The 22074-nt window shown below is 40.9% G+C and overlaps 2 protein-coding genes across 5 annotated transcripts; both read right to left on the bottom strand.

Annotated features, from left to right (window-relative positions):
- Nucleotides 1–6: 6 nt before the first annotated feature.
- On the bottom strand, nt 7–7627 carry srrt (serrate RNA effector molecule homolog (Arabidopsis)). 4 transcript variants are annotated; one of them, XM_061085589.1, is made up of 20 exons: nt 7564–7627; nt 6809–6927; nt 6462–6590; nt 6210–6377; nt 5697–5885; nt 4008–4177; nt 3688–3872; nt 3496–3606; nt 3258–3414; nt 2965–3113; nt 2816–2877; nt 2637–2715; nt 2146–2337; nt 1884–2054; nt 1524–1677; nt 1209–1402; nt 857–1013; nt 602–691; nt 404–506; nt 7–255 (listed from the first exon to the last, which is right to left on the bottom strand). In XM_061085589.1, the coding sequence occupies exons 2-20, from the start codon at nt 6925–6927 to the stop codon at nt 180–182; spliced, it is 2655 nt and encodes an 884-aa protein (XP_060941572.1). In that variant the 5' UTR covers nt 7564–7627; the 3' UTR covers nt 7–179. The 4 variants fall into 4 exon arrangements, with proteins under 4 accessions (XP_060941572.1, XP_060941573.1, XP_060941571.1 ...); XM_061085590.1 differs by having other exon boundaries at nt 863–1013; nt 3258–3417; XM_061085588.1 differs by having other exon boundaries at nt 3258–3417.
- Nucleotides 7628–11012: 3385 nt separating this feature from the next.
- On the bottom strand, nt 11013–17458 carry rnf167 (ring finger protein 167). Its single transcript, XM_061085747.1, has 11 exons — nt 17370–17458; nt 17025–17161; nt 16248–16337; nt 16041–16121; nt 15812–15949; nt 15643–15730; nt 15456–15546; nt 15205–15310; nt 14242–14335; nt 14062–14142; nt 11013–13591 (listed from the first exon to the last, which is right to left on the bottom strand). The coding sequence occupies exons 3-11, from the start codon at nt 16323–16325 to the stop codon at nt 13167–13169; spliced, it is 1182 nt and encodes a 393-aa protein (XP_060941730.1). The 5' UTR covers nt 16326–16337; nt 17025–17161; nt 17370–17458; the 3' UTR covers nt 11013–13166.
- Nucleotides 17459–22074: the final 4616 nt, after the last annotated feature.

Genomic DNA, 22074 nt, shown 5'->3' on the forward strand with positions numbered 1-22074 from the left:
TACATATCAATGTGAGTAGAGCATTGTTTTATTGAGGAAGCAGTTTACAGCAGAAGCCATCTCAATTTTCACAGTAATTACAAAATGCAATTTAAGTAAAGAAATAATCTAATCACTATGAAAAGCAAGCAGAGCACAACACTGGTAACGGTTATGACTGACAGGACCAAGAGAACCTTCTAAAAGAAATCCATATCATCTGGTGCGTCCAGGTCACGATATTCAATGATGTTGCGTGGGTCACCTCTGGACATTCTGAGAGGGTTTACAGATCATGGAGGAGAAAAGGGAAATAAAGAGGTATAGAAATGATCATAAAAAAAAAAAAATTGAGGTTCAAAACTCTCCAAAACCAGAAGATAAAGACAGCTCAAAGTAAAGTTCACACGTACAGTTGTCTCACCTAATGTTGCGTGGCTTTCCCAGGTAGCCACCTTGACCGCGGAAGTTGTCATAGTTGCCTCTGCCCCCTCCGTATTGGTTAGGGGGATAAAGAGGTCCACCGGCTGAAACATAGGAGTCAATGAAAACTACATTTTGGTCTGACTGACAAACACACTCCTGCTGATTACAAAACAAACAGTGCAGTCAGAGAACCTACCTCCATATCCCATCAGTGGTGGACGAGGTTGTCCAAAGCCCCCTGGACCCTGAAGACCTTGAGGAGGAAATGGCAAGTTGGGAAGCAAACCTATCGGACAAAAACAACCAGAGAAATAAAAATACAATTTTGGACGGATCACAATGTTATTGTTGAAGTTCTGCTGTGCCAAAGTGCACAGATTCATGTATTCAGTTCATGTTGAAGATCTACACTCTTTTATTCAAAATTTTATTAGATAGACAATGTGTCGACCTTGACCTGGAGTTGGAAGAGGAGGAATTTTCATCTCTGGCAGCGCTGGTCTCTTGGCATCCATCAGGAAGTTGTTAAAGAACACTACTTCTTTTTTCACTTCTTCAATTTTGTCCCCATGTTTGTTCAGGATGTGCTTCCGCACAAAATCTGGGCCCTGGTAGTTAATTTTAAATGCACAATAAGAATCAAGCAACAAATTTTGTCAATACAAAAACACAGGTAATGTACAACTCCTCTAATAGTCGAGTGAAATCATCAAAACATTTGGAACAATAGCAGATCTAAATCACATCACAACTTCTCTGTGACACAAACAGTTCTGATGTCTTTTCTGATATCAAGCGCTCACCTTAAATTTCTTGCCACTCAGTGGGCACAGCCATTTGTCCTTCCCCAGCTCCTGCGTGTTGGCCAACACAAACTTCTCCACCTCCTCCTCTGGATCCTTGCGGCCCATCTTCCCCGCCTCATCCTCAGACAGAGTTTCCTTTAAACTGAACAAAGGACTAAGCTTCTCCTCAATCATCTTCTGCCACTGTTGCACTATTTAAAAACATAAATCAAAGTGTGGTTTTAAAAATACAGTTAACCTAAATTGTACAAAAGTATGTCTGCGCGTTACAGCTGATGCAGCGCATCAACACGTGTCAGGGAACCAACTGACCTTCTCCCTGTGTGATGCGGTTTGGAGGAATGGGTCCACGAACATGGATCATTCCACAGCGATTGGGCATTTCATCCTCACTCGGGTATTCACAGGTGTTATAGTAGTCAATTGAATGCACAACACGCAGATACAAGATCAGATGGTCCAAAACCTGGAAATAGAACGTAAATAAATCTTATTAGGAATGACTGTAAAGGTTTTATTATTTACTAAATCAACCTTTTGTAGTCAGCCATGTGAGTGTCAGAGTAAATTAGAAAGGGCAGACTATAAACTTAAGAAACCATTACATTTTATAGGTATTTGTTCTGTATATATTTCATATGTATAGTTTAAATATAATGGAAGAAGTCACACCTTGGCTAGTTTCTCATCTCTCTCCACAGTGGTCTCTGCAGGGTTTCCTTCCTTGGTGCTCTCCTCAGGATCCATCCCGCTCCCAGAGCCCAGCAGCTCCTCCTCCTCAGCACTCACCTCCTCTATCAGGTAGTCTGTGATATTCTTCAAGATGGGATTCTGAGCTGGCAACTGTGGATTAGCAAACCACACAGAAATTAATAAATCAGTGACAGGACAGTGTGCACGCACATGGAAATGGACTTGACACGCAGTGCAGTACCTGAGTGCTCTGCACCTCCTCCTGTGGCTTGGTGTTCCACAGGTCTCCTTTTTCGTCCAAAGCATGAATGAGCTTGGCAGCCAGCTTGATATCATTGCGGAGCACCTGCTTGTGCTGAGTGATGCCATTTACATTGCGCACTCTGCGGGCCAGGTCCCTGTTCACCCCTGGTGCCAGTTCACAGTCTCGCAGCTGTGGAGGTGAGAGAGTAAAGCTTTATTTTCGTGTGTGTGAATAAAAATTTTCTGCAGCAGCTTTGATTCACTGAGACGTATCATCAATGTTTTCATTATGAGAAAGTAAAATTAAAACAGAAAACTCCATGCCAACAACATATTCTGCTTTACACACAAAACCCCACACTTCCCAACTACTACAAGGTAGTAACTTAGCACAATAACTATAACAGATGAGTAGTTTCAGAAAGCCCTTCTGCATGTTGCAACTACTTCAAACCAGGAGCATCATAAGCAGAGACCAGCAACACTTACGCGAATGTTCTGCAGGTTCCAGCAGACCTCTTTGATATTGACACTACGGTCAAATGTTACCCAGCAACGTCTGAAAAACCTGCAACAACAAAAGGGTTAATTTAAACGTTGTGATATCATGAGTAGTCCTGTTTCACACAGTGTGTTTTTTAAGAGCTTGGGGGTTATTTTAAACTGACCTGCGCTCTGGGTGTGGGTCAGACAAGCAAACACGCAGAAAGCCAGGGTATCTCCGGCTAAGCTGTGAGAGGAAAAATAAACATTGAGTTTACATCAGTGTTTCTCAATCTTCTAGGGCCATTTTCACTGCATCTTATGGGCAACTCACAGCAATGATCTCAGCCTTGGAAATGGTGGGAGCGATGCTCCTCATGAACAGAGAGCAGGTACGGTGGAGAGGCCGAGGTCTAGGGGAGTCGTCTTTAGGCTTTATTTCTTCTTTCTTCTCCTCTTCGGGGTTCTCCTTTTGTTTCTCCTCTAAGCCGGTATATGGGAAAAAGAAAATCATTGACGAATACTATGATTTATAACTCCTGGGAACATGGACAACGATAAACAGCCACTAAAATAAAAAACCTGATTTTCCACTTCAGTAAAGATCTTCAATGTCAGATTCCTCACCTTCACCTTCCTCTTCCTCCTCATCCTTGTCTTCCACCTCTTCCTTCTTCACAGGTTTGTCTGAGCAGTTGGAGTTGGAGTCTGAATCAGAGTCAGAGTCGCTCTCTGAGGCGCTGCCTTCATCATCACTGTCTCCACTGCGCTTCCTCTTTCTTCTCTGCTGGTAAATGATGAAGAATATTTGTTTCATGTCTGTCTCTTGTTAGAAGCTGACTTTGATATTAGAAGCAGCACTGACCTTCTTGGTTTCAGGTATTTCTTCTTTGGCAACTTCTTTCTCTGTCTCCTTATTCACATCCTCTCCTTCTGCTGCAGCAACATTTTCTGTGTTGGCAGAATTGCTCTCCTCCTGTGGCAGAGATGACTGTCATCATTACAGTAACATGAAATCCTTAATGCTTGGCCAAGACTGACAGAGAACAAAACCAACCTTCTCATTCTTGTCTTTCTCTACTGAAGGTTTCTGGTCAGCGTCCAAGGTTTTGAGGTCTTCTTTCTTTGGAGGTTCAGAACCCACCGGAACAGATATTGACTTCTCCCTGCTTTCTTCCTCTTCAGATGGCATGTCCAAGATGCGAAGATCATGATCCGTCCCTCCTTCCATCTTTATCACAGCTGACGGCAGGGAAAAGGGTGTATAGTTCATGCTACTGAGCACAGTACTATGCTTTTCTCATTTAAATTGTTAATGTATAGAGAAAATAATTCCACGTGTCAACAGCATTCTTAAAATCATTCCAGACGCCCCACCTGCATCCAGAACTTTGATGATGGCTGGGGTCTGTTCAATGTCCAGAGAGACATTATCAAACCATCCATTCTCCATCAGGAACGTGAAGACATTCACACGGTTGTGCAGGGAGCCCTGGGCCTCTGCTTTAAGTCGGTTGGCCTCATCCGGGTGGTACTTGGACCTGAACCTGTGTCCAGAATTGCAGTCCACAAAAAAGTGGGGAGGGAATGATGGGGGTTTAGATGAACAGGATACAAAAGTTAGGGAACAAACCAGTATCATATTGCATCTGTAAAGTCAAAAACGTCACAAAAAAAATATGATCAACTTTCGATTTCTTTGTATCAAAATGTCTTGGTTTTTTTTCCCCGAATCCAAACATTTGAGCTGTTTGTTGAGGAAAAAAGTTTTAAAAAGCCAAATGAAAGTCATTAGAGGGGTACTGAAGTCTCAAATGGACCTTTGGAACTCCCTGTATGAATACAGAATATCTTAAGTAAGATTGTGACTTCTGTATTTTGAATGGAATAGATCTTGTGTTAATTCTTTCGGTAGGCTATATGCATGTTCTGTGTTGTGATTATTAACTATTTAATGCACTTAATTGCAAAATGTTGAGATTAACTCACCATAAAGGGGAAAACACAACAGAGAGATTATCAAATTAAACATTCACATAATTAGAATTTCACATTGAAAATGTTTATCATTGAGTGGACTACAGTTACCTTTTGTTCTGCCAGTTTAATAACAAATAAATACAGAGAAGGGGTCTCCTCTGTGAAAATGCGCTCCACTTCACCCCAATGGTGTGTCTGTATACACACAAATTCGGTTTTGGGATTCGATTTGGTCCGAATATAAAAAGAAAATTGGTGTAGAAAAAGCTTAAAACAAGAAAAAAAGGAACTTCCACGCGCGGGTAGTACTTGACTGTCTATCTAAAATCCCTGTTACTTTTTGTCTAAGAGCAACTGCATTGTGCGCAGTGCATACCCTTGCTGTCTAAAACCGATTCTTGCGGTTCCACTTTTTGTCATCTTCAAAAGAAACGTCGTCAACGTAGTAGTTGGATTGAAGGGGAAAAAAATGGGTTATGTACAAACAGAACAATTGTGCATACCTGTGAAATAAGCATTAACAGATATTATACAGCTGTCATGTTTGGCAAAGTTGAAACTTCAAATCAAGGAGAAGGAAAATCAACCCCAACAGTAAAGATTATTATTTTGTCAAATTGACATGTAACTTAATAAAAAAGAGGAAGTTCACTTATATCTTTCAGTAACATCATTTAGAGGCAGATGCTACATTGCTATGGGTCATTTCGTTGGACATTGGTTCAATAGAAATATATAAGACCTTGTGCCCTAGCTCCTACAATACATCTTACTCAAACGTAATCAGAATATTCCACTACGTTACAATTTGGGTTGATTTTCTTCTGATTAACTACAGCTTCTGTGACTAAGGCATTAGTAGCAGATTGAGGGCCTGATCCTCATCATTAAAAAAGCAATTATATTCCAAAACAATAATGATAGTGAAATAAAAGCCAAATGAGAGGAGCTGTAAACATTTCACCTCCACAGATTAATCAAGGTGACTGTAATGGCTCAATTAAATAAATATAGCATCTAATCTATATTCAAATCTACTTCGATTATCAAATAAGACTTGTGTAGTAAGGGCTTGTGTTATCGTACCACTCTTCATCTTTATGAGCCAAGAAGAAGTCCTGCATCTGCTGTCTGCGAAAGTCCACCTTGTACTCATTGTAGCGTTTGACAGCCTCAGTCTCATCAACGGAATCATCCAGGGTAATAAGAAACTCCTTAAAGCTCTTCATTACTGGAGGTGGAGGACCCAAATCCATGTCATGGATGTTACCAAGCCTAACAGAAGACAAACAAAATGGATGTGGACAGGTCAGCAAATAACCGCTTTCTTATGGTTTTATGTTAGTTGTGTGATTGTGCTGTGTGTGTGTGTGTATATCTTAACTACTACACTTTAACTTCCTCACATACTTTGAGGAAAATTATGTTTTACTGCTAAATGTACAGTATCTTCATCTGTTATGTCTTTATGAATCAAAATTACCCTAACATACAATGACCAGCATGTCTTATAGTTTCAGCAGTTATTGGAATGTTAATACCAATTTGTAAAGACACATTTAACTTCAAAACTCATTCAACACTGATTCCATCTCTCACCTTGCCTGAATGGGGATACCATGATGAGGCTGCATTATGTGCAAATCAGGGTGGCCCCAGTGCTGGGGTGGTCCATAGCTGGGCCCTCCACCGCCACCACCACCACCACCACCACCACCATAACCCATGTCATATCCCCCACGGTAGGGGTCTCCCCCATGGTCATCCCTGTCAGGGGACACACAAAAGAATTTGAGTCCCAGAAAAAGTTAGCTGTTGAGAAAGTGGATGGGTGATTGCTGTATTTCTCACCAATCTCTTCTCATGCGTTTCTGCTGGGGACTCATGTCATGTCTAGGTGGGGAGAATCTCTCCCTACGACCTCTGTCGTAATCCCGGTACTCTCCACGACTACGCCGTTCCCTGCCTCTGTCCCACTCCCTTTGGGAAATTATTTTGTGAAATATGAAACAGAGAAGGAAATCAACATGTAATATATGAACCACTTAACATAGCCACACAAACCAGTGTGAGAGCACCACAAAGACAGATGTAGTTTAATTTAGCATGTTCTGGGAGATGAGGCAGCTCCACCGGGTTACAACTGAATACTGCTTGAGAATGAAAATCATCTAAGGTTGGCCATATCCCTTTCTTACCTGTCATTCCAGTCATCTCTGCGTCTGTCGTCTCGCTCTCTCGATCGGTCATAGTCACTCCTCTCCCGTCTGAATTTGTCCCTTCTCCTGCGGTCGTACTCATCATCACTGTCCCCCATCTCCATGGAGAGAGAGAGAGAAAGCACTTTCAGGTTACAATGGAGCATGATGGCCGGATCATAAATAACCTGAGGCTGAGCTTGTTAATTATTGCATCGAGACTACTGGTAGTCAAATGAGCATGCTAAAATTAAGAGATCACTAAGCTTGTGATTAACACAGTGTTATTTTAATCAACTCTTAATTGTAGTCTTTGATCTGGTCATTCAAATTGTTGTAGAGAAAAGCGTCTTTATGGAAACAAACAGTCAAACCCGAGGAGACGGGAGAAGACTAGCGCAGATGGAGATAACATTGAGGAAGTGCTTTGTCTTACAGGTCAGTAAGACCCTGAATATTCAAATCCCATTTACATAACTAAGACACACAACGTACGCAGGTCTGCCCACCTGTGTTGTCTATCTCAAACAAAGGGATTACGTTGCTGTAGCCTGGCTCAGCTAATGTTGTCAAGGCTGCTAACTATCTTCGCTCATATGCTTAGCAACGTTAGCTAGCATGGAAATTGGCGTTAATATTGCAGTTAGTTTAAACCAATAAGAAGCTTGTTTTATAACCAATACGGCTTCTGGGGACTTGTTTGTGAAACTATGAACGACAGAATGTTGCACGTATGAAATAAACACTTTAACAACCTTTTTAAATGATTCCTCAGCCTGTTCGAGTCTCGTCTGGCTCTTCTTCGCCGGACACGCTTCTTTCTCGGTGTCGCACAGCGGAATGTTGATATCAAAACGGAGCATGACCGCCACCAAGCGGTTGGGAGTATGAATGACAGTTTCAACACCTTCACCTTTACCGCTGATATTTATCTGATATTTACCTTACCCTTTTAAAGTAAAAGTTCACCCCAAAATGAAAAGCAGTCATTATCCGTGATCCACGCACATATCCTGCTCTGGAGGAGGATCCCAGGGAACATTTAGGCTATAAACATGGTGTAAATTCAGCCGTTTTGGCATGTTATGTTTTTTACTGTTGTTTTTTTATATTCCAAGATCCTGTCACCAGATACTTCAATTGTATTGGATTTTGCTGCAACACGTTTGTTTTTTTTACCCCTTTGGTGGTCTCAAACACTTCCCTTGTCTTCAAATATAATTTATTCTGGGTCAGATATTCATTGAAACTATGGGGAAGAGGTTACATCGAAAGGACATTTTATTTAAATGCAAACCAAAAACAATTATGTCTATTTTATAGGGGGAGAATATAAGGAAAAAAATTATCCGATGGAATTCATGAAAAGGTGATAGGAGGCAAGTAAGACAATTTTACCTGGCAATGGAATTCAAGAAGAACATTTTAATTCATAAGAGAAACTGGAGAAATTGATGGTGGTAACTGCAATATATAACTATGTTTACTCCATTAGAAATAACAAGCCTTAAGTTAATGCTATAAACATTTGAATATATACATAACATTTTCCAAGTAGGCCTTTTTCTACAAATCCATTCATGTCACAGAAAGAAAACCATTGATAAACGTCGGCTGAATTTTATCACAGCTGTTTCACTTTCAGGGTCCTGGTATTGTTCATGCTGTCTTGGCGCACTGCGGCCATTATTGATTGTTATTAGTAACACTAGACAAGTCAAAAGTCAGAGAAATGATCTCCGGATGACAAAAAGCTTTTGAACATTTCAACCTTTACGGCCTGATTATTCTCAACAGAAGAGTAAAATACTAATCCATGCACCAGCATCTCCTTTCATTGTTTAAATTATTTTCTGCCATTTATTAAAGGCCTTTCATTCTGTTCTATGCTGGCTGTGCAGTCAGTGTGTGGAGCTATATGCTGAGAATATAATGGTGATGAAGCCAAAATAACTGAGAATACTCATCCATGGTTCTTTTTAATATTGGGTAAAATAAATGTTTATTGACATCTTTCTTATTTAACTTTTTTTGACAGCAGAGGAGAGGAATAAAAAAGGTCACAGGAAAAGGATCTGGTGTTTTCTTTATTCCTTTATTGAACTGATTTACTTGATCTTTTTCATATCCAGTAAACCGCTATGTAGGTCCCTTTTTCATGCTTTTCTTTGTCCGTCCTCGGAACCTCAACTGGTGCCTCATATAATCGAGGATTGCTCGTGGCCACACTTGAGTCGTCTGCGCTTCATCTTCTATGATAAATGCAGATTCCACTTGCTGCGGGAAGGAATAGTCTCCTTGGGATCCAACGCTGGCTTTCAAAGCACTGGAGATCAGGCGGTAAGGTCTATCCAAAAATACCTGTGAATATTGATATTGTATACAGTGTTACTTCACTCTTATATAAATCTACACCAGTGTAACTTCATTATTATATATAGTTGTATAACTTCATTTCCCCCTTCATTTTAACATCACTTTTGTTAATTTTAAGAACACAGAAGGCTACACTTGACAATTCAGAGACGAGAGCATTCATTAATTACACTAAAGATTTTACAAACTACACACACAATGGCAGAAAGAATGGAACGAACTCCATTGAATGGAAATTGGGTAAAATTTTCCTTCAACTACAAACTTCCGGATAGTTGTAAAACAGAACAGAGATGTAAAATATTACGATCCCTTTTTAGATTGAATTTAAGTAATAATTTTACAATTTTCTCAATTTGGAAAATAATATAATTAATATAAGTTATAAAATAATATATAACAGTTTCTTGTTTTTTTGGGGTTTTAAAGAGTAGAGATTTAAATAATTAATCATTATGATTGGAATTTAGAGATTATAGACTATTTTCAAATACTTTTTTAATCTTACCTCATCTTGAGGAGTCTCTTTGCAATCCAATCGCAAAAATAAAGATAGAGTCACGAATAGTAAAAAGGATGATCTCAGTACAGAGGAGTATGATGGTAGTGATCCAGGCATCTTTCCTCACACTGTATATTTGTATTATTTTCCAAATGCTGTGCACCAAAACCAAGCTCGAGGTTGAAGAATCCTGCCAGAGTTCTTGAGCTTTAGGTATTCACTAATGTGATGTCATGTCGCTGTATAGCTATATTTATTACTCAGCTTGTATGGAACCAGCTTAAAGAAACACATTAGCCTAAAGACCCTTGCCTGACATTATTATGCTAATGACTAACCTACCGGATACATAACCTTATACCTGGAGAACCTAGGTTTTCTTCAAAGCAGCAGGTGGGGTTATTAGAAACACATGAAAAGGTGAAGCTGAACAATAGAAATGGAGCTGGTGAAGGGGGATTCAAAAGACTGAATTCATCAGCTCTGGGAAGTTTTAAATTAATGACCCTTAAGCACAAAGGCAGGGAACTCTGTATAGGCTATGTCAGTGAAAAAGCTCCCAAAAGACCAAAGCATTAATCACATAAGCTCTTTTATCCGACGACTTCAAAACTATAGAATATAATATCTCTTTATGCCAAAGTAATTAGTGGTACTAATCCCTAATCACTCACCACCAATGATAATTAATAAGGATTTATAAGGACTGATTTCATTTCATTTCATTGTCTTTAGTGAACAGATCAAGATTCTTCTTCTTCTTCTCAAGGGGTCCCAGTGTTGAGTGCTGGGAAATTATGTCCATGTGCATGTGGGCCCATCCTGTAGCACCAATGAGAGCTGAGCTGGTATCACTCCCACTGCAGGGCCTGGTATAAAACTGATAGTATTTCTGAAATACTATTAATAGTGGGGTTTTTATTGGCATCTGTAAGAAAGTGATTTTATTTTTAACAAAATAAGCGGAATCTTATATATTTAGAAGCTTTACTCATCATTTACATAAATGTGTGTGTGTTACAAAAAGGGAAAACATCCCTGTCACTGAAAAAAACAGCACAGATGAAAAACAATGTCACAATGAGCTTAGTTTAGGTATTTTCATTTTGTTACTGCACAATTTCAATCAAACTGTTGGAGTCAGGGCACAAAATCTGCGAGATCCTTTCTTGCAGATGTTGCAAGAAATGTGTTGCAAGAATGTAAAGGTAAGTGTATTTCATAGATACAATTCTGTAATTGTAACATGTATGTAATCATGTTTTTCTAGCTTTACTATTTACTTGCAAACATGAAAAAATGTCAAACATATACACAACATACCACTTTGCTGTGTAATAGATTTATTACGAAGAAACATGTGTCAATAGGCCTTAGCAAGGAGTGTTATTTACATTTTCTCGACGAGACAGACAGATGGCACCACAGTCCCATTCTGTCATAAAATCATGCCACAAAGTAAACGCAGCCTACGTTCCACATTGTGACACCGAACATTTATTGTTGAAGTTTGATAAACTAGGCACATTCTAAAAGAAGGATTTAGTTATTACATTTTTCCATTTGCTTCAGTAGACATTCCCCAAAGTTGAGAAAAGCAAAGAAATGTACAGTATGAAAGAGTGTAAGCAGACTACAAATATAGAAAAACGGCAGTTTTACTGAACAATACAGACTATTGCTAACAAATCAAAACAAATCCATGATAGCGTGGAGTCTTTTAATCAATCAGCAGTGAAATATATAATGGAAATTTTACAGTCATACTGATTCCCTGCTCTAGCTCTCACACATTAAAATGCAACTTAGTAAAGATTTATCATCATACAATGTTTTTTTTCTTTCCAGGAATAAGTCCAAGTTCGATTTGAGGTGATACAGTATGGCATGTTATTCCAATCGATAATAGCATTCTTAAAAAACTTCAAGCACTCTGTTATTGATCGGAGTGACATAAAATTACATTTCCGACTGATTTTTCTCTCTGAATCTTGGTGCAACATTAACTGAATACAGAGGAAACACTGCTCAAATGATCTCAGCAAAAAGAAAGTGTAGGAAGAGCTTTATAGTCTAAGCTTCAAAATAATAATTGCAGATGCAAGATTGCAGTTATACATTTACTTGGAGTAGTGACAGAGGTTGGCTGAATTCACTTTGCAAGTTTACCATTTTTTCTGGTCTTTAAATGAATCAACAGCATCGACACAAAAATAATAAAGAAGAGAGAGAAAGCCTTGGAGCTTTCAGGTGCAAGTTGATGCTGCTTATCGATGTCACTACTCGCACTAAACATGTGGAAACACAGGTTTTCTCTCTTTTGTTTGACATCATACAAAAAGGACGTATTCCGACCATGAACAGGGCAAAGCTTGCAAAACAGCATTATTAAACACAGCTAAACACGAGGAAAGCAAATGAGTGTGAATCCTGTCCCTTCAATTTCCAAACATTTACTTACACACATGTACATCAAGGCCAATGTAAGGCAACGCTCTTTTTTCCCACCATTATTAACATGTTATCATTCTATTGCGTATAAAAACGGAAAAATGTTCATTAAATATTCATGAATCTGTATTTTACCGAAAAATCTTAAAACCCTCTTAATTCTCACTATGTTATATATTTACAACACCCACTGAACTTTTGTCTGTTGCTATAAAACTGAGTTTATTCAACTTGACAAACTGTATAAAGCTAAAATAGATTATTTTTTAACAGACTACGCCGTAGTATTGAAAATAAAGTAAAAGAAGCAGAAATGTATAACATCTTTGCAATTATCTATTCTGGCGTAATTGCTTGGGGAATTTGAGAAAAATCAGTCATTTCAAAAAAATTGAAATATAGCATCAAGACATGTAAAACAAAGCTAAAAGCGATTAAAAGATAAAATAAAGACAAACATTTCATTCTCCACTTTCACATCCTAAAGTGTATAAGGACTGTCAATATATATATATAAAAAGGTTACCATTCAGAAAAGAGTCTTTAAACTGACGTAAACTTACACAGAGAACCTAGAAGATCCACATAAAGTGTGAGCACAGAATTCCTCCTGTTTGGTTACAAAGGTTTCGTCTATATGAGTCTTTACTGGAGTGGACATTTACTGAAAGTGGCCCATTCATTTTGTGCAGCACTAGTGGTTAGGTCATCTGCTGTGGTCAAGATATGAAATACAGCATGCAGTAAAAAAAGGGAGGCCTGCTAGCAAATAGGGAAGTGCCGGAGTGAAAGTGTGTATAGAAGTGAGCTGTTCTGATCGATGCAGCTGCTGCATGTACTTTGGCTCTAACAAACAGACCTCCTCTGGTTAATGAGTGAATGTTCCTGTTATGAATGTCTAAATGAGAATGTCTAGCTAAGAACAAATACGCAAGCTATTTTAAATTACACGGTGATAAAACCACGTTTGATGACAGGAACCCTTTTTAGGTCAAACTAAGTAATCTCATTGCAGCTAAGTTCCAGCCATCAGACCTCCACTGTATCTCTACCAATGAGCTGAGCAGTGTCATCATCAATGTGATGCCTGTCCTCTCCTGCGTCATCGCTTTCTGAGTCTGTGTCCTCGTCAGGGGACTGGTAGCCGTCATAACCCAGGATGGGAGAGTCGCAGTGAGCAGGGGAGGCGAGGCACTGGGCCGTGGTAGTGGTGGTGGTGGCTGAATAGGCTCCTGGACTCCCAGAGGGGGAACATGGATTGGAGGGCCGGAGCAGAGGGGTGCGCTCCGTGTCTGCTTCGCCCTCTGTCCCTTCCTCCACCCCACGTCCTCCAGTGTCCTCCTCAGACTCGGACTCGGAGTGCTCGGTGTTGTTTCGAGTGACGCGCTGTTTGCACACGGGACACGTCTTCTTGGACTGTGTGAGCCACGGGTCGACACACTGGCAGTGATAGGCTGAAAAGCAGAGTTTTGAGAAAATGACGAACAAAACACAAGGAGTATAAATGTACAAAAGATAAGAAGTGGAAAATAAAATGTGCATAAACTGTGTAAGAACAGTTATCAAAAGTTTCAAAATACTTTGCTACTTGCTATAAAAGCTTTTCTTTTGCCAACCAAACATAATAACTTATTTACTTTTTTTCTCAACTGAGTAGATTATGTAAAATATTTTGGTCTAAATTGTATATTTGGAAATTGGCATGAGAGATGAAATGTCCCTGTCCCCAAGCCAAGTTTCCCTTATAGGCTAAGAATGTTCACAAACGATTTGTAGTTAGTCTTAGCTTATGGGTAAATATTTGCTTTGGGGCCATTAACTGTCGGTTTACTTTTCTAACAACCTGCGATCACACAGACTCTGGCAAAGCAACTAATAATTTGAATCCATGTAATAACACGATATCAACTTAGTAAATATTTACCATGGGAACAGGGTAAAACTCGCAGCTTGTCTCCTTCTTCATACTCATCCAAACATATTGCACAAAGATCATAGTCATCCCCTGAAACGTAGAAGTCATAAGTGAATTCATTCAAATGTAAGTTAATTAATATTAACAATAATAATTATACTAATAATAATAATAATATAATCGTGTTACCTTTCCTGAACCTGTGGGTTGGAATCCGCTTCAGCTGTTCCTTGGACAAACGGTTTTTCCTCAGTCTTTTTCTGTAGCGCACACATCGTACAATCTGAATGCAAAATGACAAGGTTACTTGTGGCATGAGAATTACACTATTCTAACATTCAACATGCATGGATGGATTTGTTCTTTTTGTTTATTGACCCTAGCGCTTATAGTAAGTCAGTAAATGACAAAATATGCTAGAAAATGTTTTCAACGATCATACAATGTTTATAATGCACTAATAAATCCAGATTTGTGTCTGACTGCTCATCGGATCTTCAAACGCGTAGGGTGTGGTGCCGTTGCAACCAGGAAGTGGATCGTGACTCTAAGCGATTTATGATATAGTAGAGTATGAGTTCACATATATAAGTGGATGCTTCTATGGTTGCCAGATAAGCCATGACAACTACTTCAATATATTGTACCAGGTGAGCCTGTTCTATAAAAACTAAAAGTAAACCTGGGAGGTGCAGTTTGTCCGGATACATGTTTTAACATCATCATAATAAACACTTTATGAACAGAATCGAGTTTGTAGTAGCGATGTAACAACAGACTAATAATATATACAATAATATAATAATATACAATACAATAATTAGATGAATGATAATTATAATTATTACTTTGAGTGTTCAATTATCAATACATAATTGATGTAATTATAGATATTAACAATTGAATTCCCCTTCTTATCAACTGTAAGACTGACAGACTTCGGGAATTCTTATATAGGGCGAGAAAAAAACATATGAACAAATGTAAACTTGGCTGAAATCATGTTATGTAATTATTTATACACAGAAGCACACTCTAAGCTCCCTTCTGATAACCATTATCCAAATTCTATGTTATTTGACCATTGTCATTTGAGTTTGAGTCATATGAAAATCAAAAAGGGGATTTTAAAGAATGTATGTGCATACTTACTAAGACAACACACATCACAAGAATAATCATGCCAACTACTCCAGTGAAGGGAATAAGGTAGTACGACAATGGAAAAGAAAACTCTGGCTTGAGGATCACATAGGCCCTGCAGACCGAGAAAGTAAATAATCAGTCACATTCCAACTTTTCTCTTATGTGCAATAAACAATGAAAAACTCTTGAACTTAAAACTTCAAGATTACAGTTCCATATTATTTACTTCTAAAAAGTGTTTAAGTGGTTTTACATACCCTGGTTCTGGAATTATAAAATTTCTGAGAATTTGAGAAGCATAGTAGCTGGTGAAGACTGATGGGATCTCAATCTCCTCTGCAATAGTTTCTGAAAATAAAGAACATACAAGATTTTAATTGTAAGCAGTTTAGTAAGATGGTAACAACGTTTGAAATAATGTACATCTTAGAAACACTGACTTACCATTGCTGTAGTTCATATTGAGCAGAGTGTCAGAATACATGTTGTGAACAACTACAGCATTGTATCCAGCTTGCTGTGCGTGCAAGACCTGAAAACCAAATTCACGATTTTAGACCACTTTGCATCAAACACACTGCAACATATTCATTGCCACTCTAACATCACTGACCTTTATGTCAAAGTTGCAATCATAGCGTCTGATGAGAACAATGCTTTTGGTGGTATTGGGATCAAACGATGGTGGCAATGGAGGTGGAGGGTCTATTGCTGTGCAGCCATTAAGTGGACGGGACATCACCATAACTCCCTTACACACAAAAGAAAAAAAAACATAATTATAAAAGACTCTGATCAAGGTTATTTTGCATTTTCAATTTTCTCTGATAGTCTACTCTCACCATTAACCCTTCCTTAGGAAGTGGAGATCCAAACAAGGCAGGAAGGTCCTCAAACAACATGGAGGTCATATTGCTATAATGCTGCAGAAACAATACATACACAATGTGAGAGATGAAATCATTTATAGGATAATTTCTCATGCTATATTTAATGTATTCCAAAAGGACTATCAAAGCTCTTGAGCTAAATCTCCTGGGACTACTTACTGCATAGATGTAGGCAAGTGCGGGTGAAGGCACCAGGACGCTGCAGAAAACCAGTATGGCGACATTCAGTTGCACCATCCTTGCGCTAAACTGTGCAAGAGATACAACTTTATAAATCATGACCAGAGGGGAAATGTTTCAAATGCTTCATGTTGAAACTGATCTTGCAGTTGGAATGCAGCCTGGCATTAACATAGAAATGCCAGTGACAATTCAAGTGGTGAAACTGTGTTGTATGCACAGAAATATGCAAATAAGTAAATGTGTCACCAGCATGCATCAACATGTACTTTCCTGCTTAATGGCACATGTCCGCATAAGTATGGACTTTAACTGATAAAACGATGCATGGACTGTGCGAAAAATGTTCTTGAGGCTTATGGGTCACTCTGTAAATTGCTAACAAAAAACAACTACCATTACTGACTATTTACCATTTTACCAGGCTATAGTACAATCTGTGACCACTACAATACTCATCATATATGCTCTAGCCCCGACCAGGTAATTGATCATAATTAACATTGCTGAAGTCTATGATATATGAACCTAAGCCCTAGTTCTGCTTAACTCTGCCTTTCACCTGGTTTCCTACAAACTAAAACCCGTTTAATCGACGTAGCAACTTTTAGTGTACCTGCTAAGTTGAATTACTTCGCTGCTGTTGTATTGTTCTGTCACAATAACAAACCTGATATAACTTGTTAAATTGTATAAAAAATCACAACAAACAACATAGTTGATGTCGTCGTTGTTATTGTGTCGTTAACTTCCCACCTTAATATCCTGCTAATGTCGGCGCCGTGGAGTCTGTGATTTAAGCTTTTTCCACTTGTCTCACTTTGGTGTCTGACGTGTCATTGTGTGTAATCGGTAGAAGTTGATCGGTGTCCCTCGTTCTCTTCTCCACAATCCTACAAATCCACCAGAACAAACCCACAGAGGCTGGAAGGATTAACGTTAGCTAGCTGGTTAGTGTTAGCAGATGTTAGGCAGCATTTACGATAAACCGACTCCGCGACAGATTACACTTTGTATTAGTGATGGTCTGTTTATATTATGTCGTAAAACGGTAGTAGTATATTAAACAAAAACATAATTTGTCCACCGGAAATAACTCACTCTGCCTGGGTTCCTCAAAACTTGCGCTAGCTAGCTGCGGCTCTGTTTGTGTTTTCCTGTGTTTTGTTTTTGCTTCTTGCTTCCTGCGTCTTCTTCGCGCCGTTTGAGGCAGATTGACTTAGCAGCCACCACACCGACAGCGCCACCAGCGGCTAGACGGAGACACAGCAATAATCTCGTTGCTATACACCAGGGGGCCCCAATACGTCTATCAGGATCTACCGGTCGAACGCGAAGGCAGTGTGGGTCGATTTAATGAGGCGACGATGAGTCAGTGACTAGAATTATTACCCTGTTTGCCTTTTAAAGAGAATTATCAAACTGACCAGTGGTACTTTCATTAATTTTGTTAAAGTAAGAATAATTTAGTTAAAGGCACTCATTTACTTGATTTATTATTATTTATTATAAGGACTAAGATAAGGAAAAGACAAGATGCTCTTGGAACCGTAACTGTGCATCTTTTATTTTGTGAGATAACGTTTCCAGGCTACCGTTTTCTTAGGGACCCCAAATGATTGTCTAATACTTCCAAAACATGTTTCAGATCAATTGCAAATCACATCAAGCAGCAAATATGAGTGAAAACAAAGTATGAACTTTAACTGAAGCAGGAGTCGAGACAGACATGAACATGTATGCACAGTACAAAATATAGTTGTAGTTTCAGATAAAAATTAAATTATCCTCTGAGAAGCACTTCAAAATTAATTTCAAAAAATACAAACAAGAAAGGATGTTCAATGTAATATTTAATTCAATTTCAGCCATTGAGCTGGATTGAAAAAGGTCACAAGTAGTTAATTTGTCATTGTAAAGTAGAAAGAGAGAAAAGCCAAAACATCCACAACAGTGCCTTTTGTCTGTCCCATCTTCTGTGATGCTTGGCTGAATCATGGTCTTTGTACGCAACAGTTACTACAAAGAAAGGAATAATACTTTATTTAATTCCATGAAAAAATAAATGTACAATATGTATTCATGTGCTGCATATGGACATGTTAACTTACGGATGGTCCATCTCACAGCCCACCGTTCCTGTTGAGTATTCTGTTGACATGCAACTGTCTCTACAGACTCCACTCAACCAGGAACATTGCAATGCCTCATTCTCTGCAACTGAAATCACATATTAAACATTTAGTATGCTTTAGGTCAAATAGCTGTAAATTAAAAAAAATAACTGTGAAATTGTGCAGATATGAACTGCAAAAACCCTCAGATTTGTATCAAAACTCATCATAAAGCAGCAAGAGAACGACCAGCGCCAACACAGCCACACGATAACGAGACATTCTTGCTTCTGAAACTGTGTCTGTGTCCAAAATGATATTTAGACCCAGGACGGTTTGTCATTTATATCTGCTCACCTGTGAGGAGGGGAGGAGTGAAATAGGAGGAAATGGATTGATCTCTAATTAATTTCCAGTCGTTATTATTATACAAATATCTGGCTGGTTCAACTGGAGCTGTGTTAGTCAACTACCTGTTGACAGAAACTCTTTTGCCAGGCATTTTGTGTTTATCACCACAAACATCTGTGGCAAAATAAGATTCACCACTTATTTTAGTTTGCAGTGTTTAATCAGCGCTCGCAGCTCACCATGCTGAGGAGGTTACGGTAAAAACAAGTTGTTTTCTTACAAAGGGTTCAAATCCAATGCCATTACTTTATTTCGCTTTAAATCATTGCTATCGGTTTATATTTTCTATAAAGAAAGTTCATGACACAGAGCATGTTTCTTATAAACCTCAGATCACATGAAGAAGTGAATATAGGTGAAAAGAAAATATGAAATTGGACAGAAGTCAGGCTGGAGGCAGATATACAGATGTATGAACAGTAAAATGTACGAAAGACGATGGGATACCAAACAAATTTGTAGTTTTAGTTGAAAATGTAATTATCTTATTATTAGGATTCCACATTAAATGACATAACACAAACAAGGGAAGATGCTCAATGTAATAATTTATTCAGCCATTTGAGCAAGATTCAAATCAGCAACAAGTCAGCCAAAGCAAATCCTCCACAACGATGTCTTCTGTCTGTCCCATCATCTGTGATACTCGGCAAGTCTTGTAGCTTGGCTGGATTATGGTTTGGGTCTACAGCAATGCTGCCTAAAAAAGAAATAATACATTGTGGCGTGCACTCATGGGTGTGTCCTCTCACCCAGTGGGTCGATGGGAAATGTAAAGTCTGTAGCTATATATACTTCCCGTATGGGGAACATGTGCCTGTTCTTCCTGACTACTGAATAAACAACAGTAAGCAGTACCTGCGTCTCTGCCTTTCCTTGTCCTGCCACATTGGTGACCCCGTTTTTTGAACATGTTCGAGGTGAAGGAGGATAGTGTCCCTTCCTCATCGGGGGAAGACGTTTTTTCTTCCCCGGCTCCCGTGGACCGTGTCTCCACGACGACCATGGCGCAGCAGCTTCCAGGACCGACCAGCTCCGCGGAGCACGTTAAGCTCCCGGAGTTTTGGCAGAACGACCCCGCGCCGTGGTTTCAGCACATCGAGGCTCTTATCCATCTGCGAGGAGTAACGGCAGATGACTCCAGGTATTTTTTGGTGGTCGCGGCTTTGGACCAGCAATCCACCCGGCGCGTGATGCAGCTCCTGCGGGCCCCGCCGCTGCGAGGGAAGTACGACGCCATCAGGCAGCTTCTCCTCCGACGCTACAGCTTGTCAGCCGCGGAGAGAGCGGACAAGCTACTGTCGCTTCCCGGTTTGGGTGATGGTTCGGCAGTGGACCTGATGGACGAGATGCTGTCGTTGCTGTGCTCCGAGGATGAGGGTTTCCTGTTCCCGCACATCTTTCTGCGCCAGCTCCCGCTGCAGGTGCGCGCAGCCCTCGCCAACTCTTCCTGTTTGGCGGCCGGCGACTTCCGTGGATTAGCTGAGGAGGCGGACCGGATCCTGCTGTCTTCGAGGAACGTCTCCGTGCAGAGTGTGGCCGTGGAGTCCTCGCAGTCGACGTTGGAGAACGAGGTTCCGGCAGTGACGGCTGCAGTCTCCACCCGCACACAGCGCGGCCAGCTGTGTTTCTTCCATCAGCGCTTCGGCAGCAAGGCGCGCCGCTGCGTTCCTCCGTGCGCGTTCCAGGCACCGGGAAACGGAAGAGCCGGCGCTCGGTAGCAGCCGTGGGCGCTGGTGATCAAGAGGAGCTGCTGTTCGTTCATGACTCCATATCAGGTAATCAGTTCCTGGTGGACTCCGGCTCGCAGAAGAGCCTTCTCCCTCCTGCAGCTACGGACCTCTCGGCCCGTGGCAGTGGTCCGCGTCTGACAGCGGCTAACGGCTCGGCTATAGAGACGTTTGGTACCAAGTCTGTGACTGTGTGTTTCAATGGACGCAAATTTCTGTGTGATTTTGTTGTAGCCTCCATTACGGTTCCTATTATCGGAGCAGATTTTCTGTGCACTAATGGGTTGTTAGTGGATGTAACTAATCGCAGGCTCATTGATGCTGTGTCTTTTGCGTCTTTTCCGTGTCAGTCAGGGGGACCCGGGCCGTTAACACACGCTAATTTTGCGGCGTCAAAGGATGTCTTCCAGCGCTTACTGGCGGAATTTCCTTCGCTGACAACGCCCGCATTTTCTGCCGCGGTTACTAAACACGGCGTGGAACATTTCATTCCCACTGCGGGTACGCCCGTTTTCGCACGTTCGCGTCGCCTCGACACCGTGAAGTTAGCCACCGCGAAGGAGGAGTTTGCTACCATGGAGCGTTTGGGGATCGTTAGGCGGTCCAACAGCCCGTGGGCTTCACCGCTCCACATGGTGCCCAAGGCACCATGTGTTGGCGCCGTCGGGTCTTTGATATGGTGCACTCTCTTTCTCATCCGGGTGTCCGGGCGTCGGTGAAGTTGGTGTCTTCGAAGTTTGTGTGGCCTGGCCTTCGCAAAGAGGTCAAGGAGTGGGCGGCCACATGTGTGGCGTGTCAGCGAGCTAAAGTTCACCAGCACACTAGGGCTGCCCTCGAGCCATTTTTGATTCCAGCCAGGCGTTTTGATCATGTGCATATCGACCTTGTGGGGCCTCTTCCCAGGGTTTTACACATCTCCTTACCATGGTAGATCGGACCACTAGGTGGCCAGAGGCGGTTCCTCTGTCTTCCACAACATCTGCGGACGTGGCACGCGCTTTTCTTTCAGCTTGGGTCTCACGTTTTGGTGCACCGTCTGATATCACCTCTGACAGAGGCCCGCAGTTCATTTCGGAGCTCTGGTCGGCGCTAGCAAAGTCTTTGGGCACACAGGTTCACCGTACCACTGCCTACCACCCCCAGGCTAACGGTTTGTGTGAACGTTTTCACCGGTCGCTTAAGGCGTCATTGCGGGCTGCGCTCTCAGATGCAAACTGGTTGGATCCGTTGCCGTGGGTGATGCTCGGGTTGCGCTCGGCTCCTAAGGCTGACCTGGATGCCTCGCCTGCAGAGTTGGTGCTCGGTCAGCCGCTCCGCATCCCAGGGGATTTTCTGCCTCACAGCTCGGCCCCCTTTCCGCGTCCTGCTTCACAGTCCGCTTGTGCACCAATGCCCGTGCATCATTTTTCTCCTCGGTCTTTCGTGCCAACGGATCTCGCGACCGCTCGGTTTGTTTTCGTGCGTCACGATGCTCACCGGTTTCCCCTCCAGCCCCCGTATGACGGCCCGTTTAGGGTGTTAGAGGCGGGTTCTAAAAGTTTCATTCTGGAC

The sequence above is a fragment of the Limanda limanda genome, chromosome 14 (genome assembly GCF_963576545.1).
Source record: "Limanda limanda chromosome 14, fLimLim1.1, whole genome shotgun sequence".
Taxonomy (NCBI): Eukaryota; Metazoa; Chordata; class Actinopteri; order Pleuronectiformes; family Pleuronectidae; genus Limanda; species Limanda limanda.

Bases quoted from the DNA above. Each gene is read 5' to 3' on its own strand.
- rnf167 (XM_061085747.1), bottom strand. From the start codon at position 16,325: ATGGTGCAACTGAATGTCGCCATACTGGTTTTCTGCAGCGTCCTGGTG. The intron at 16,122-16,247 runs GTAAGTAGTCCC...TTGTTTCTGCAG, and splicing joins CACTTGCCTACATCTATGCA to CATTATAGCAATATGACCTC. The intron at 14,143-14,241 runs GTAACACGATTA...TCTACGTTTCAG, and splicing joins AACCCACAGGTTCAGGAAAG to GGGATGACTATGATCTTTGT.
- srrt (XM_061085588.1), bottom strand. From the start codon at position 6,927: ATGGGGGACAGTGATGATGAGTACGACCGCAGGAGAAGGGACAAATTC. The intron at 692-856 runs GTCGACACATTG...TTTGTCCGATAG, and splicing joins TCTTCCAACTCCAGGTCAAG to GTTTGCTTCCCAACTTGCCA. The intron at 507-601 runs GTAGGTTCTCTG...CCTATGTTTCAG, and splicing joins ACCACTGATGGGATATGGAG to CCGGTGGACCTCTTTATCCC.